Raw genomic sequence first — 17,316 nt, 5'->3', positions numbered from 1 at the left:
CATACAAGTCCGGGGGAGCTATAACTACTTGTTGACGAAGCTTTTGCAACCGGTTTGCCATCATCAAAAAGGGGGAGTATGTGAATACAAGATCACACTCACAAAGGTGTTTTTGATCCATGGCAAACTCCACAAGCAAACAAGCAACAAGGCACAAGCAGAAGAACTCAAAGAAAAGAAAGCATTGGTCACTCAAGACAGAGCAGGTCGACCCACTATACATATAGGTCGACTCAATACAAGTAAAACAAGAAGAACTCAGAAAAACAGCAGTCAGGTCGACCTACTCCCAACCCAGGTCGACCTAAAGTGGAGAAATTTACACATCCTTCTGATAGGTCGACCTACACAACAACTAGGTCGACCTAAACTGAAGAAAAGTCCCCAAAACGTATATGAAGAGGATTCTGGTCGACCTACTTCCTTAACAGGTCGACCTAACTGGGAACAAATGTTATTCAAAGCAAATGCAGATCTGTTAGGTCAACCTAAGCACTACAAGAGGTCGACCTATTTGATCAAAAATGCCAAAATTTCTGGTTTTCTCTGCTCCAACTGATTAGCTCTCATATATATTGTCCAAGGTTCATTATTGCAGTTTCTTAACACCAACAACTGAAAGATACACAAAGGCTTCTCATCTTCGATCATCGACACAACTCCAACACAACTACACACAATCATTTTTGCGTTGAGGGTTTGCGTTCAAGATCGATAACGTCCATGGAACGGAATTGAAGATTCCTAGTGGGTGAAGATTTGTGGGGTTTTTGGTGAATAAAATCTGAGGGTTTTGTCCTCCAAGATTGGTGAATTTTGGGGGTTTTTATCAAGAGGCTTCATCAAGGATCCAGCTGAGTGTGAAGATTGAAGAACAAGTGTTCAAGCAAATTCAAGACACTGCAGAAAGGGATCAAAGTGAAGCTCTTGGAAGACCTTGATCTGGCTCAAGATTAAGGGGGAAGAAGATTCAAAGGATCGACAAATTTGGTTTATTGTTTATCGCTTTGTTATCTTCTTTGTATAAACTGATTTCAACATTAATGGAAGATTTCCCAATTTCAGTTTGGAATTGGGGGCAGACGTAGTCGTAGCGAGGACGATCGACGAACTGCCTAAACAAATATCGTGTTCTTGTCGCTTTTATCTTTCATTACTACTGCATTGCAAATCAAAGTTTATCAAATCAGAAGTTAATCGATTTTCTAAAGTGAAACATATTGATTCGATAACATATCATTTCATCGTTAATCTCAATTATCTTGTGGTTTTGTCACATATACGACCCTTGCAATAACGGTCCGGAATAGACGCAAGTCGATTCAGAACCGCTTTCGCCTTAGTTCGAAATAATTCCGAAAAACTCTGTGAGATCTATTCACCCCCCCTCTAGATCCTTAGGCCAGCGTCTAACAACCCCAAGAAACGTCGTTGACTATTCGGTTGCATTCTGCTCCACTGCATACTACTCTCATTTCAACTTCCTTTTCTGTATGCATTATGAACAGGATAATAGTTCGGAGAGAGGGCGGCGAAAGGTTTCGTGAGTAGTTTCTCAGAAGCTCATTACTTTCCAAAATAGATGAAAGCATTTTAACAAACAGGTGGAGGGCGACAATTGAGAATAAATTGTTGGTGTACCTTTGGAATTCACTTTCTCCACAATATAAAAACCCAGCAACAATCTGATCTGGTGGTTTTGGCGGAACCGCAAAATCAGCATCAGCATGAAACAACGCGTAATCATAAACTCTATCACTGGAGCAGTTTTTCTCATACAACAATTCAGAAGTTCTAATCGAGCCAGATTTTGCATACATATCAATCAAACAACTCTCCATCCCCTCAAATTGTATACCACGGCGAATCAAATATGCATGAGTATGCCTTCCAATATACGAATTCCTAAGGTTAGAAGCTGCAGAAAAATTAGCAGTCGTGGTAACAGAATCAATCAAAAACTTTTGCTTTTGCATCTCACAAACAAGCATAAGTGCCTCCTCATTGAAACCATTCTGCACACAGGCAGATACTATTGTGTTCCACGAAACAGTGTCCCTTTCCAACATCTTATCAAAAACCTTAAACGAAGTATCAACAAAATTGCAGCTCGAGTACATAACCATTAAATCATTGAGAATTATAATTACCGAAGTAGACAAACTATTTAGAACAAACGTATGCAGCTGCTCAGCCAGTTTAATTTGCTGTATCTGCGAAACAGCAGTAAAAATAGAGCGAAAAGTTACATCATCGCATAAACCGTCCTCCTCCGACTCCAAGGCCTGAACAAACACATCAATTGCTTCAAGGTTCAAATATGTTAGAGTGGTAATATTTCCTAACTCCTTAGGAATCTCCCCTGACAAACGATTAACAAGTAGCGAGATTGAAGTTAGTTCAATCGAACCCCATTCCTTTAGAATCGTACTATTTAGGTAGTTAAGAGCAAAATCAACTACTTTGAGGTATGGAAGCTTAACCAATTGAGGCGGAAACATGCCAGGTAGGTTGTATCCCTTGAATTCCATCCTTACTACGTGACAGAAGGTGTCATTTTGAGAAGAGCAGTCACAAGCAATGCTGCTTTGGGATCCATCAGGTGGCTTTTTAGTTAAACCAAGCATTTGAAATTGACATGAATCACCATCAAATTTCCAATAGGTTGAACCCATTGTACTAGTGATTTCTTCAAGAGAATCAACTTTAATCTGACTAGCTGGATTCCACAAGTTGGGTTTCCTTTCCAATCCTTGTCCTGCAAACAGCAGAAGAGAAACCCCTGTTCTTTTTGGATTTTCCATTGTTGAAGGGAATAATGACTCAAGTGGGCCTGGGTCGTAAGGTATAGAGTTGAATAGTAGGGCATCTCCTATAGCGGGGGTAACACCGTCGAGGATTTGAAAGGGATTGGAGCAACAACGAGTGAGCTGAGAAATGCGGTGAATTGAGATACCAGAAAAGAAATTGTTGGAATCATCCTCTATATTCATGAAAAACCTAGAAACAGTGTCCTCCAATTGCTCTATGACATATAAGGATAAATCGGAAATAACGCTAACTGTGAACCCAGATTTCACAACATAAACCTTATCGACAAGGAGCTTCAAGTCTATGTTGGATGGGGTTAATATCGGAACGACAGTTTGAGTAGCGATCGGAGAACTCGAACCAGCATCATCATCAAGGACAAAGGAAGAAGCCTCTATCTCCTTCGCGGGGATGATAGCGTCATCTGGATCCAGTGAAGCAGATTGGAACGATGACTCGTCGTCATCATCATCCGGTGCTGCGAAATCTCGATCTCCAATAACAGGTGAAGAATAATGTGTGTTGAGAGAGAAGGGAGAATCCGAAGGTTTTTGGGATTTTTTTTTTGAGGTTTTCTTAAAAGAAGGATGAGATACTTGTAAATGTTTCTCAAAAACTTTTCTAATTGTGTAAGAGGTTTTTGTTGGTTGCAGTGGTTGATGATGATTATTGTAGTAGCTAGTATGGATAATGAAATGATGAATAGGATGCATATGGATTAGGTGGAGGTGGTGTAATCCCATGATTAAAATACAAATATGGGGTTGTAACATGTGGATTTGTGGAATACGATGAGAAAATTTCTCATGGAAAAGATGGCAATGAGGAAGTGATTGGAGATGTAAAAGGAGGGTTTGTGGGATAGGTAGGAGGAATACTCCATGGATGATATGAAGGTGTGTGATAAGGATAATCCATAGGAGGATTTGAGTACATGGATGAAAGCACCAATTGTTTGGATGCAAAATGCTAACCCTAACAAGGCTTACAAAACTAAGAGAAACAAGTAAACAAACTAAGTGCATGTTTGGATTGGCTTCTACAAGCTTCAAAAGCACTTCTAGTCCACTTTAACTTGATAATTGGTTTTTTTTCTTGTTTGGATACTTTTTCAAAATCAATTCTCCTCCTCCAAAAACAATTCTAGTAGAAGCTACAATTCCTAGCTTTTGAGTTTAGTAGAATCAATTCTACATTTATTATATATTATTTATTACAACTCTTTTAAATTTTCCTACTTTACCCTCTTTAATTTTCATCAATTACTTCTTTTCTTTTTGATTTGTACTAGAATTTATTACCATTTTGATAATTATACAATTCAAAATCAATTTTGTTAAAACTATCCAAACAACATTAATGGATAACAATCACTTCTATATCATTGCATCCAAACATAAATCAATTCTTGTAAACTCAATTCTATTAAAATCAATTCTACCAAACTCAATTCTCTCATAATCAATTCTATCAACCGCCAATCCAAACACACCCTAAGAAAATAGAGATAAAAATAACTTTGATTTTATTGATTGATTTTCAAGTGTCAAAGACACTACATTATATAACATTCTTAATGGATACTAATAATATAAAAGCTCAGGCACTACTAAAAGCCCAATAACAATACTAATAGCTAATAATATAAATTCTATTATACCCCTCTATCAGTCTTTTGAGAGGTAAACATGGTCTTGACGAGTAGGACGTGCAGCACCAACATCTATTCTAGAGAGTTTGCCTTTCCCCTTCACTTTTTGGCGCTTTGCTCCCGATTCATCACCGATGCAGTTGCCTACAGCCTTTCGCTTCGCTTTTACCGACACCATGTTAGGTTCACAAATCCTACAGAGAGTCCAAATATATAAAGCAAACTTAGTGACATGCTTGGTACATGTTCAACAGAAATTCTATAGTATAAAACATGTTCATATAGCTAACAATCACTGCAATAATACCTTTTTGAAACAGATGATCGGGGGATTGTTTTCTGATAACTAGCACGTGCGGCGCGACCAGCAATAACGGGAGCATGTCCTTTCCCATTCCTTTTCACTGTCCCTCCTGCAGTTTGTTAGCCAGAAGTAACACTTTTATGATCACCCTCCCGTATTGGATTCACCAATCCAGGTTCTGTTTTCACTGAAGTTGCCACTGCATCGTCCATCACCTTGGTGTTGGATATCTTCGCACGTTCTTACTCATCTAACATCGTCCTAAAAGTGAAACTCCGGGTCCGCTTCCCAGGAAATTTTCTTTCATCGCAACCAACTACATGTCTGCATAACTAACAAAAATATTATTGAGAGTATCATATGGATCGAATGTCGTTACATCCATGCCTATTACAAAGGTGAAAACATAGGAATAATATCAAATATCACAAGGAATGATCAACAAGATACGGTGTCCAAGCAAAAACGAATTCTATTAAGTCAGCCTAAACTAATTTAACATTACTGAACAAATATTATGACACGCAAATGAACATCTGTAACCCTAACTCATAACGTCTATGCTATTAGTTGCTACCCTAATCGGACACAACTTGATATATGTAAAAACGAACCATCTATTAACCCTAGCCGGATTATCCGGTGAATTGAATAGGATGAAGGATGCATGCAACAAAAAGTTTTTCAATTCACGAAATGGATTGGTGAAGAAGCAGTAGGTGACATCGAGAACCAGACTACCTTGAAGATTTCATGGCGACGCTGTTGTGGTTTGAGTTGAAGTCGTCTAAGAGAATTTTTTTTCCAAACCTCAGTCTCAACGACTCAGTTACCAAAATGAAATACAAACGTTTCCAAGTGAGTTTTGATAATCTACTACACAAATTCCAAACGTTCCATATTCACCTTTTAGTTTCTATACGTTTTATTTTTTATTAATTATTTTTGAACCTACAGCCTCATTTAAAATATTTATTTTTCCATTAATAACATTTTATGGTATTGTTTTTACCATGTTTTTTTATAACCATGTTTACTGAACATTGACAGCACTCTTTTGATAAAAATAATACCTTTTTCTATAAATTCTTTAAATTGTATACAATTTTTTATAAATTTGAAATAAATTATTATATTTACTATAAATGCATACATTTTCCTTACCCTTTTTATAACATTTATAATTCAAAAAAATCATTATCATACTTTTTGATTTTTTTTAACATATAATATATATATATATATATATATATATATATATATATATATATATATATATATATATATATATATATATATATATATATATATATAAAATCAGTCCCACCAACAGCAGAAACGCACGGGTTACCCACTATTTACATATAAAAGACTATACAAAAAAGTTACCCACTAGTTACATATAAAATACTATACAAAAAAAATGTAATAGTAATGATGGAAATTTGAAGTGTCATCATGTGTATAATTTAAGACATCAATTCCTCTACTGACAATTGCCGACTAAACTAATCAACATGAATTTATAGATAAAACAAATCAGAAAAAAAAAAAAACAGAACATGTTATTACACCACACACCCTTAATTATTTTATGGAAGATGTTAACATCATTATTTCATGTATTTGGATAATCATATGAGTTTTAATCATTCCTAAAACTAAAATGAGATCCTCTGGTGTTAGTCATAAAACATAAACATTCTCGCTTGTTTGACAACCAGTGACACTATCAACTAAATAATCACAAACCTTGTATTCCTACTATGCTATTAACCCTTGTTGGATCTTTTGAAGCTGCCTTTATCTTGTAGGAAATCACACACGAGCGATAGAGTCTTGAGCAGGGAAGACTTAATAGTTGCACAGGCCGTCATCAAGAGCTGTGACTGAAGAACATTGAAATGCAATTGAAGACACGAGTTTAGGAAAATATGTGATTGAAGATTATCCGCTGCCCTCTTTTTCTGTAGAGGAACCATGAAACATATGAATATAAAAGTAATCCAGAACATCTTTTAATTAAAGAAACAAGACATGAATCCTCTTGAAATTGAATGGCCACAAGGAAAAATATTTAAACTAAACTCATTTGTTGGACATAAAACAAAAATAGTTTTTGATCTAAACAGCTTTTGGACATACATACATCTCTTTTGTGTAGTGGATGGGCCACTTTTGTGCAGTCTTTTTCTTGTTGGCTTCAATGCAAATGGCCTAGACACTGCAAATGGCCTGGACAATTGAGCATAACTGATCCAGGTTTTGTTCCAGCAAGAACTACACCAATAAAGCATAAATTCTTATATGGTAAAGTTTCCCGAAATAAATAAACCAATGTTATAGCATAACTGCACCAGCTTTTTTTCCATGCTAGAACCAGCCACCTATTTGTCCATAAACAACAACAAAAATGTCATCCACTTCAAATCTAGAATGCATTTTCTTATGGTATGAACATGTGATAGACCCTTTGCGTTGGCTAAAGTTGAGAAACCGATGGAGACATTTGTTTCATTAGCATAATGTGGATGGAGAGGGACCAGGCAGGGTAATTGGCAGTTGAGACCGTAGTGGTAACAATAATCAGTATTTATTATGAATTGTATTGGAATTTTTTTAAGAATTGTGATCCTAAATATAAACAACATACAAATGCATTAGCTTTCCATATTTGGCCCTATAGAGAATCATGAAATATACCTTGCCTTTGATAAAGTTATGAGGCACTATCCATAAAAATACCTAAATGTTGCTCTTAGCTGACTTTGGCTCAATGGTATAACATGACTAATTGAATAGATTTATCTAGTACCTACCAATAGATCCTACCACTATCAACTATGAACAAACAGAGAACCTAGGGATGCACCCTTCCTAAAATCCTACCAGCTAGGACCATTTTTTAAATTTAAACTTCAGTTTTAAACAATTAAATGAATTGATAAAAGGCTCAACCCACTTATAAAGCCAACAATTTTAAAAAAATAAAAAATTGAAAAAATCAACAAGACCAAACATGCAAATATTCTTAATAAAATAGGTAAAAGAAGGAATATAAGATGGCATAGAACCACACATCCAAACAACTTTAGTAGAAACTCTGTTTTATATATCAGAATTCTTGTCTTTTTTGGGATCAAGGTCCCTCTTTTAACTGCATGATCTATGTAGCTTTAAAATTCAGGAACAACTAGTAACAAACCCGTGCGTTCACACGGATTCTGGTATGGGACGCGCATTTGTTTTAAATGTATATTTTTTTATTAGAAAAATATCTAGTTACCATAAAAAAATAATAATTGAATGTATATATTTAATAAAAAATATTTTGATCAGTAGTTTCATATTTCATTCATACTTTAGGTGGATATCGTTTTGAATGCGTATTTGTTGCAGACTGTCATAAAAATATGAAGTGGAAAAAAAAGAAAAAAAATGAAAAAAAAATTTTGAAATAAGTATACATGTAGAAGATGAAATATAAACAAATAATATGATTAAAAAAATTTTATTGCAACTTTTATTCGATAAATCAACAGCTTTAATTATTTACTAATAAGAGATTATACACTTTTAAAATATATACTCAATCTTTTTTAATAAGATATCTTAATCTTTTTCACTCATTTAAAAAAGATAGTCCATAAAAATCCATTATTCAATATTTGCCTCAAAAGACAATTTTTTTTTCCGGTTCATATAATTTCTACTATATGAGAAATAAAATTTATTATTTTATTAAATTAATTGGGTCAATTATTTCATTTTTTTCCGTTCAATTAATTTTCACAATATCAAAAAAAATTATTAAAATTTTATTGACTCACTACATATTTGGACAATAGTTTCATTTTTTTCATTTCATATAATTTCTACGATATAAGAAAATAAAATTTATTAAATTATTAACTCATTACATATTTAGATCAGTAGTTTCATTTTTCCGATTTTATATAATTTCTACAATAGAGAAAATTTATTGATTCATAAATAATTAAATTTTCTAGAATAGCCCTTGTAATCTTATGGATTTATAATCACGTGAGACTTTGATTCTAAATATGTTTGTAGTGTCATCCAACCGATTTCCTCCAATCTTGAAATTAATAATCATATGCTACTTTTATAAACATAGTGGATGCATTACTTAAAAATATATATGATTTTACCTTATTCTAAGCTACATTACGGGAATTGATTTTATTAGTTGTAATTATTTTAAGTCCTATAGTATAAAATTTACTCATTAATTATCCTATGAGTTAATTTATTGAAAATTTAATCAATCTCATTACTGTGTTCAATAATCTTGCTTTAAAGTTTTTAAATTTGTTTGTTGAGCTTTATGCCTCTAAATTTGTTTGTTGAGCCAGTTCTGTCTGCCATTTCGCTAATCTTCAATATTAGATAATTTTGTTAACATTGTGCAACATAATGCAGATCAAATGTCACTCTCCAGGTTTACAATTTGGAGTATTTGGGAACAAAAAATATAGCGTGAAATAACTGATAAAACTGAACTGGTTCTCCGCAGCTGTAGATACCACTTCCTGCAGATGTGGCAGCAGGCGCAAACAGCAAGAAATAGACCGTTAAACCAGCAGCACATAACTCCTCAACATAGGTTGTACAAATATATTCTACATGCATCTTTTTCAGCTGCTCTCACAACACAGGGTTAAGACATCAATCACAAAATCATAATTCAAAACCGCTCTAATTAGAATAATACCACAATCGAAAAAACTCAAATAACTGAAATGTTGACAATGCAAATTCACAGTTCAAGGTTGAATTGTCTGATTCAGTTGAGTTTTTCAAATATAATTTCCAGTCACATATCTGCATAATTCATAAAATAAACCGGTTTCCTGTATAGAGTAGACATGTGTAAGGGTTTAGCCCCTTTTGGAAATATTGAATACAGAGAAAATATAGACAATTGGAGAAATATATCTTTGTATAGAATTCTCTTGAAACAATACAATAGAAATTGAGTGAATACAAATGCAAATTGACAAACTAAAGAACTAGTAGAAAGATAGAAGAAGATTAAGTATAAGACTTAATCATTACTCTATAAGAGAGTACCAAAGAGAGAGAGGAGAGACTTCATCAATTTTCTTGCCTTCTTCCAATCCTTTGCATTGCCTCTTATAGCATGTTAAGGAATCTTTCTGTTAGCATATTCTTTCCCCAACTCCTTCATTTGTGGATCACATGCCATGTGTCCCTTAAATTCTTTAATACTGATTAATCTGAGATCATAACATTACTCCCCCCATTAAAATAAACCTTGTCCTCAAGGTTGAAGCCGAGACAATTTGGGGAATAGTAGTATCTACTCAAATGGCTTCCAAGTCAATTGAATATCCACCAGGATCCCATTGATTGAATTGTTGCCGCACAAGAGAAAAAGAAATTAAATCCACAACTTTCTTATCACCGTCATGCGAAAGAGCGTACATGTAGCTAAGACAGAGAACAATATATGGTTTAGGAGCCAATTGTTGTAGTTGTTGTAGAACATTTTCCAGCATGCCAATCAATCTCAAATTTGGCTTATCAAACGACTTAGAAAGCATCTGTTTTGTGCTGGCTGAGAATTTTTTTAGAATATGGTCCCAATCATTCCAATTCTTATTTCCAGACTTTTCTCTTTCACTTCTCATATAACGTGTTTGCTCGAAAACAAAGAGTAGATCTCCATTCCCACGTTTATGAACCTCTAGGCTTCTGTCGGTCTTCCCTATCTTACCTATATTGTCTCCATAAGTGAATGTATTGACATCCAGGGACTGATGTGTTATTTCTTTATTAACAGTGAATTCCATGGAGCTAGTCATCATCACATCAATTCTATTCGAACTGGCGAGACTCCGGTAATGCATGGAAAAGGTTGTTGATTTCACAATGATGTTGTCTAAGACACTCGAGTCTGATAACTGTTCCGGTTTGATGAAACCTGCAGACACAGGACTGCAAATTTCGTCATCATTATTAACACGTTTATCCAAGCCAAGTGCTTTCTGAGAAAATATTCCAGCTGCCTCAAATTGGAATGTAATATTGGCAAGTACAAGGAGCCTGACTCTTAAACTTAAGACAGTGACCTTCCTCCACCCGTTTTCCTTGGAAACTACACACAATCTTTTGAATGTCATTTTACCAACAAAGAAGATAAAATTCATTAATGACATTGACTTCTTATGAGCAATTGAATGCATAACATTTTCCTTAAACAAGTGATGGCAAACACTTTTGTACAGGATGAGAGTCATTGCACCCAAGTTTTCAATTTGATAGATTTTGTGTACTTTGAGCTGAACCGATATGTATAAGTCATGATAAGCCAAAGGTTTGTATCTTATCATAAAAAATGTATAATTATATGATGTCTTTCCTTTCCATAAAACAGTGGCTTCAGGATTTAGAAACCCACAAAACCATAATGGTGCTACATGGAATCCATATGCCCGCAGGAACTCAAATGCTGAAGCATCTTTCTGAAATTTCAAATCATTCATATTCCTTGCTCTTACCCCTGAATTTGGCTCCTTATTATAATTCCAATAAACTTGTGACAAAAGTACTGCAGTCTCTCGAGAATTACAAGCAAAGTCAACCATTAAATCATATAGAAATGAGGATGTTCCAATACTGGAAATTAAACCGAACTCGACCACAAGGCCACTAGATGAAGAATAATTCATGCAATTGTGATTATTATGAAACAAAATAGAACTTGCAGCATAGTTAGCTGTGTCCATATCAACTTGTCCAACTCTTGCAGGGATTTGCATCATACTCAGTAGACTTCTAAAAATGACACAAGAGAAATCACATGGGTTGGGCATTTTAACAAACAGATTGTGTGCTTCACATGAGGACACAATATTGGTATAAGCAGATGATGAACATTTTAGCAGATAAACACTAGGATTTCGGCTACCAATTGTGGGTGTACAGTGAGATTGAGTTCCAAATAAATTTTTCTGTTCAAATTGGAAATAGAGAGGAAGGTTGTTTACCTTGGATGAGGGTGGGGACTTAAGTGATCTGGAGTAAAGTGAGCGATGTAGCCATGGTGGGGCGAGCGGCGGAGGCGGAATGGATACTATGTCAGTTGGATCTGATAGAAGAATCGTAGGAAGGGTAAGCGCCCTAACGATATTGAAGTCTTCTGAGATGATTACAGGTGAAGACTTCAGTCGCTTGTTATCTACATCAAATGTTGTATTCTCCTTGCTATTACAATCGTGTCCGCCTGTGGAAGGAATAAAACCTTTGATTCTCGGAGCTCCATTAAAAACTGAAATCGATGGCTCAATCACTCGATTACTACGCACATCAGAAGCATTAACAACTAGCAAGGTTTCTCTTAAAACTTCTAAAAGAGTAATCTCAACAGTCGTGTAAGGTGTAGTCAAGACCTCAACATCGAGCAAATCAGAAGCATCGATCTCTTCTTGCAATTGATTCTCCGGATATTGCAGACTTGAGTCCAAATCACCATTAGAAGCAGAGCTCACTTGAAGTGCAACCAATTGCTCTTCAACGCGGTCCAAACGCAAAGCATCAGTTGTGCGTAACATCGTGTACTCAGTATAACGGACATCTTCCTCTTCTATGAATTTCTTCATTGTGGCGTTGAGTCTTTGAATGGCTGCCTCCAATTCATTCATACAATTACTATCTGCCATGGTGATAGATGAAAGCACCAATGTAAGGGTTTAGCCCCTTTTGGAAATATTGAATACAGAGAAAATATAGACAATTGGAGAAATATATCTTTGTATAGAATTCTCTTGAAACAATACAATAGAAATTGAGTGAATACAAATGCAAATTGACAAACTAAAGAACTAGTAGAAAGATAGAAGAAGATTAAGTATAAGACTTAATCATTACTCTATAAGAGAGTACCAAAGAGAGAGAGGAGAGACTTCATCAATTTTCTTGCCTTCTTCCAATCCTTTGCATTGCCTCTTATAGCATGTTAAGGAATCTTTCTGTTAGCATATTCTTTCCCCAACTCCTTCATTTGTGGATCACATGCCATGTGTCCCTTAAATTCTTTAATACTGATTAATCTGAGATCATAACATTACGACAATTTTGAATCACCTAATAGTTTCTTTCTTAAGCATGAATGATAACAGCAGAAAAATTCTTAAGATACATAGCCTTGGCATCCTCTAATGGTTTCTTTCTTAAGCATGAACGATAACATATATAATATTCCAGCCAATAGATGTCTTGTATGATACATTACAATAATAATTAATAACAAAATCAACCACCCCGGGATTCTCTCCTTGTGGCATCGTGCAATAGTTCAATGTCCACACCTTCTGGAGGCAATTGCACATATGTCACCACTGATCCTCTAATGAAGCAGTTCCTTATAGAAAGCTGACATCAAACGGTAACATGTTACTGACTAAAAAGTAATTGAAATAGAATCAAATCTGAAGCAAGTCAGGTCAATCAAATTAAGGAAGTCGTATACAACATAATTAATTGAAAAATAACATACAGTTATACTCTTTGTTTGCAAAAGCTGATAAGATAATTTGAGAAATTTGTTAAAATTTTAGTTAACTCAGTTCCCTCGAGCCCAAAAGTAAATTTTGTAAACCTTATGCAAATACCCTTGTAAAATACCACATTTATCTAATCTATTATATCAGTATACTTATAAAGGTTTATGAGGATATATGAGATTACATATATATTCTCTTATAGTGTATATCTAATCTGTCATGTATGAAGCATAATTCCTAATTGAATGCAACACACCTGATGGAACTAATGAAGCAAGTGAAGAATTGAATGTGTCCACCCCAGTCTTCTCTTCAAGACTGGAACTCAACTGTTAAAAACATATAAATCAGCATAAGAGAATGTATCATTCCTACCAAAACTACCAATAGAATAAAATTAGAAGACAAACATAATTAAAGGATATTCACCTACCATTCCTTGACTTCTAAATGCTCCAGAATAATAACTTTCTAGCAGCATTTACATTATTTGGAGTGCCATTACTGACCCGCCTGCCTCCATTTTTAAATTGATCAATCGAAAGCCGTCTAACCATGCCACTTAATACTCCACGAGTCTCTATAACAAAAACTTGTAGAAAATTGAACACATGAAAAATAGTTTCTTGCGATTAATATTATATAGAAATTTATATAAGGCATATTTTTTCCTTGTTAAGTAGCATGTATCAACCTGATACTTAACTTCTTTGGCGGTTCTACTGTTCAATTAAGTTAGAATGAATTCAAAGAACATAAACTACATCACACAATGGGAGGGAAACTTTCTTTGTCACCGAGATCCCTGAAATATAGCATTTTCAGTGTTGATACTTAACATATGTTGTTTCAGTTACAGCAAGATCTTCGGCAACATGTAAGTCATCCAGCAAGACTCCTGCAACATAAGCACAATAGAGTTAGGTCATTCCATCTTGTGCAATACATGTTAAGAAAAAATATGTAACATCATTAGCAACCCTCTTGTGCAATTTATGTCCTTTGAACCTCAGAATCACATATCACCCCATTTTTCCAGGAAGCTGGTATAACCTTCTCTGCCCAAATCTGTAACGCCCCGAATTTAATTAATTGGTTAATTACATTAATCAAGGATTTAATTAATTGAAATTGTCGGAGTTAGGAATTTACCGGAATTAATCTAAGGAATGTAAGTGAATTATTATATCGTTCGAGCGGTTGAATGGAAAGTCAGATTAAATTCGTTGGTTAATCGGAGAAATAATATCAGGGATATTATTAATTTATTGGAGTATTTGTTTAATTAACTTGGTTGGTGACATTAGTAGTTTGGAGGTGTGAATATAGGCCCATTAAGGAGTTTGTGAGAATAATAATAATATTGTGAAGTAAAAGGAAAATATTAGGTTTTGGGCATCAGTAAAACAAAATAAGGGTTTGTAGAGAAGAGAAGAGAACGTGGAAGTGTTTATGCATAGAAGAGGAAGAGAAAAGAGATACGAGAAATATGCCGTGAAGAGAAAAACGGAAGAATTACGCGAAGCCGGAAAGCTTGGATTCGACCGGAATTGTAGAGCGGACTCCGAATACAAGGTAAGGGTGGGGTTCTTTCTCTATAAGCAGGGATATGATGGACCGTATGTCGGGTTTAGGGAATTTTAATATCTCTTGGTGTGCGATTAATTGTTTTGTGAATTGCTAAATTGATGTCGGAAATTTGTGTGAAAAATTATATTACTATGTGAATAATTGTGTGATATTGTATCGACATTTGATTGGTGAATTTGTTTGATGCTATGAATTGAATGGCATCTCTGTGACTGTGTAGTTGGATTAAACTGTGATCGATGATGATTCTGAAACTTATTCTATAATTTTATAATAAATTAATGTTTTGCTGATTTTATTAATGATAATTTTCTGTGATGTGATACCTATAATATTGTATCTATAACTTTTGATTCGTTTACATTTACTGAATGGTTAATATGATATAATTGCATATTAGTTAGGTTTCATTCATGTATAAATAGAAATTGCATTGTTGCTATATATATTAAGGTACTGTAACATCATTTTCATTCATAAACTATTGATTAATATTATATGGTTATATACCGTCGCGTTTCGTATTATCACGTATATAGTACATCAGCATGTTTTTGATAAATATAACAAATTTGGTAAATATACTGAAGATCCTATTTTAAGTTTATTAATCTATAATATTTCATTAGGATAATTAATAATAATGATTTAATATTTTAGGGGTTTTGAGTTAGGAATGAATATTTGAATTATTTGATCAATTTAAGTTATTTTCAATCTTGTTAGAGTTGTCAATAAAGTTGTTAGAGTTGTCAATAGGGTTGTCAGAGTTGCTTTCGAGTTGTTTAGAGTCAAATTTGATAAACCATAGATTAAAATTGAAGGTATTTGACCCTTTAGAGATGTTCTATTATTACTTGAGTCAGACCATTAGGTTTATAACAGTTACTCTTATATGTAAGAGTTATCAGTAGAGGATTTTTGGGTACTTTAGAGTTGTAGGGATTATTGTAGAGTTGTTTAGAGTTCCGTGGAAACTCTGTCGAGTTATAACTATATATCGTTATAATTTTTTACAAGTTAATAACATATAATAATATTTGGAGTGTTCGGGAATAATCCGATAACCGTTGTGCTTGCGGTGTTTTTGGTGATGTTGCGACGTGACATATTTTTGTGAGTTTTGTGAAGTATGGCGATGTTTGCGTGAATTATCTGTGATGGATTATTGTTGTTGAGTTGTCGTGTAATATATTGCGTTGTTGCGATGAGTTTTTGTGAATTATTGCGAAGTGCAGGATTTAAGGTGGCGATTGTTTATCAATAATTATTGATATATTTTGGCGATGTAGGCAAATGCCTTTGTGACGATGTTTGGCGACGTGTTTGTGATTTATTGCATTTCATCAGTGTCTCATGATTTGCATGTTTTAGCGACGGCCTGGATTGGCAAACAGCGACGAAGGCTTATGCCTGTTTTGATGCCTCTATTATCTGGCAATTGGCGATGGGGGCTGAAGCCCTGGGTACCACATGCATGTGCTTTTGTTAGAGTCGCATTTCATTTGTGTGATTATGAGTTTATGCGTTGTGATGTGTGAACTGATGTGAATCGTTGTGTATTATGAATATGAGATATGTGAGATATTGTGACGTGTGTTTTTTTAATTTAAAACGGTGAAGTAAATTAGACGGTAATGATTATACCGCAAAGTGATAAATATTATAACTTGAACCTGAATATACTGTTTATCATCACCCTATTTATATGGTTTGATATCTCACCCCTTTCTTTTGTTTCGCCGTTACCTTTATACTGGTAACGTGCAGGTGATAGCTGTGATGAAGATTTAGACACTGTGAGTCGAGTCGGTGGTCGCTCTGATACGTAGCACTCGGGGGGATAAACGATTGCTTTATTATTTGTTATGTTTGCTGAATTTTAGTGATGTTTTAGTTTGGTTGTGACTCAAAGTTATTTGTGAAGATGCTATGATGATTAAATTGAAAATAGAGAAGTTTTGTGAATTCCGCTGCGAGTTAAAAATGTTTATTTTGATAAAATGATTTCGAAGATTAATTAAATTATCATTTTAAATTCCTGTGCTATGTATCTATACGAAGGTAAATAAGCCGTAATTGTTTTTGAATGACGAATATGTGATACCTCAAATGAATTTGTTTGGAATTTATACTCTGATTTTCCGTATAATTTATCGGGTAGATTTGGGGTGTTACATTAGTGGTATCAGAGCAGGTCGGTCCGTCCGGCCAGTGTTGTCTAATGTTGTTTATTCCTCTGTGCGCGACAAGTGTGTGAAACACTGTCGGTACTTGTTGCTTTCTAGTTGTTTGTTGCAGGTGTGGGTTTGAAGTTAAGTGGGGGAGAAGCGGAGCTTCTCGGATATATTCAGTTGTAAGATGTTGGTGTGCGGCAGTTGGCGACAGTGCAAGTGATGTTGAAGCTTTGT

At 34.6% G+C, this 17,316-nt stretch overlaps 1 protein-coding gene and 1 long non-coding RNA gene across 2 annotated transcripts; both read right to left on the bottom strand.

Moving 5' to 3' along the window:
• Positions 1-9,365: 9,365 nt before the first annotated feature.
• Positions 9,366-12,873, bottom strand: LOC131595028 (uncharacterized). Its single transcript, XM_058867247.1, has 2 exons — positions 12,696-12,873; positions 9,366-12,465 (listed from the first exon to the last, which is right to left on the bottom strand). Exons 1-2 carry the CDS (start codon positions 12,718-12,720, stop codon positions 10,115-10,117), a joined length of 2,376 nt encoding a protein of 791 aa, XP_058723230.1. The 5' UTR covers positions 12,721-12,873; the 3' UTR covers positions 9,366-10,114.
• Positions 12,874-12,902: 29 nt separating this feature from the next.
• Positions 12,903-14,384, bottom strand: LOC131595027 (uncharacterized). The gene is made up of 4 exons (XR_009281692.1): positions 14,324-14,384; positions 13,749-14,213; positions 13,572-13,644; positions 12,903-13,184 (listed from the first exon to the last, which is right to left on the bottom strand). It is a non-coding gene; the product is annotated as an uncharacterized LOC131595027 (long non-coding RNA).
• Between the last annotated feature and the right edge of the window lie 2,932 nt (positions 14,385-17,316).

The sequence above is a fragment of the Vicia villosa genome, linkage group LG4, assembly GCF_029867415.1.
Source record: "Vicia villosa cultivar HV-30 ecotype Madison, WI linkage group LG4, Vvil1.0, whole genome shotgun sequence".
NCBI classification, from domain to species: Eukaryota; Viridiplantae; Streptophyta; class Magnoliopsida; order Fabales; family Fabaceae; genus Vicia; species Vicia villosa.
The sequence above is the reverse complement of the archived record's forward strand: the minus strand, read 5'-3'. Positions and strand labels throughout refer to the sequence as shown.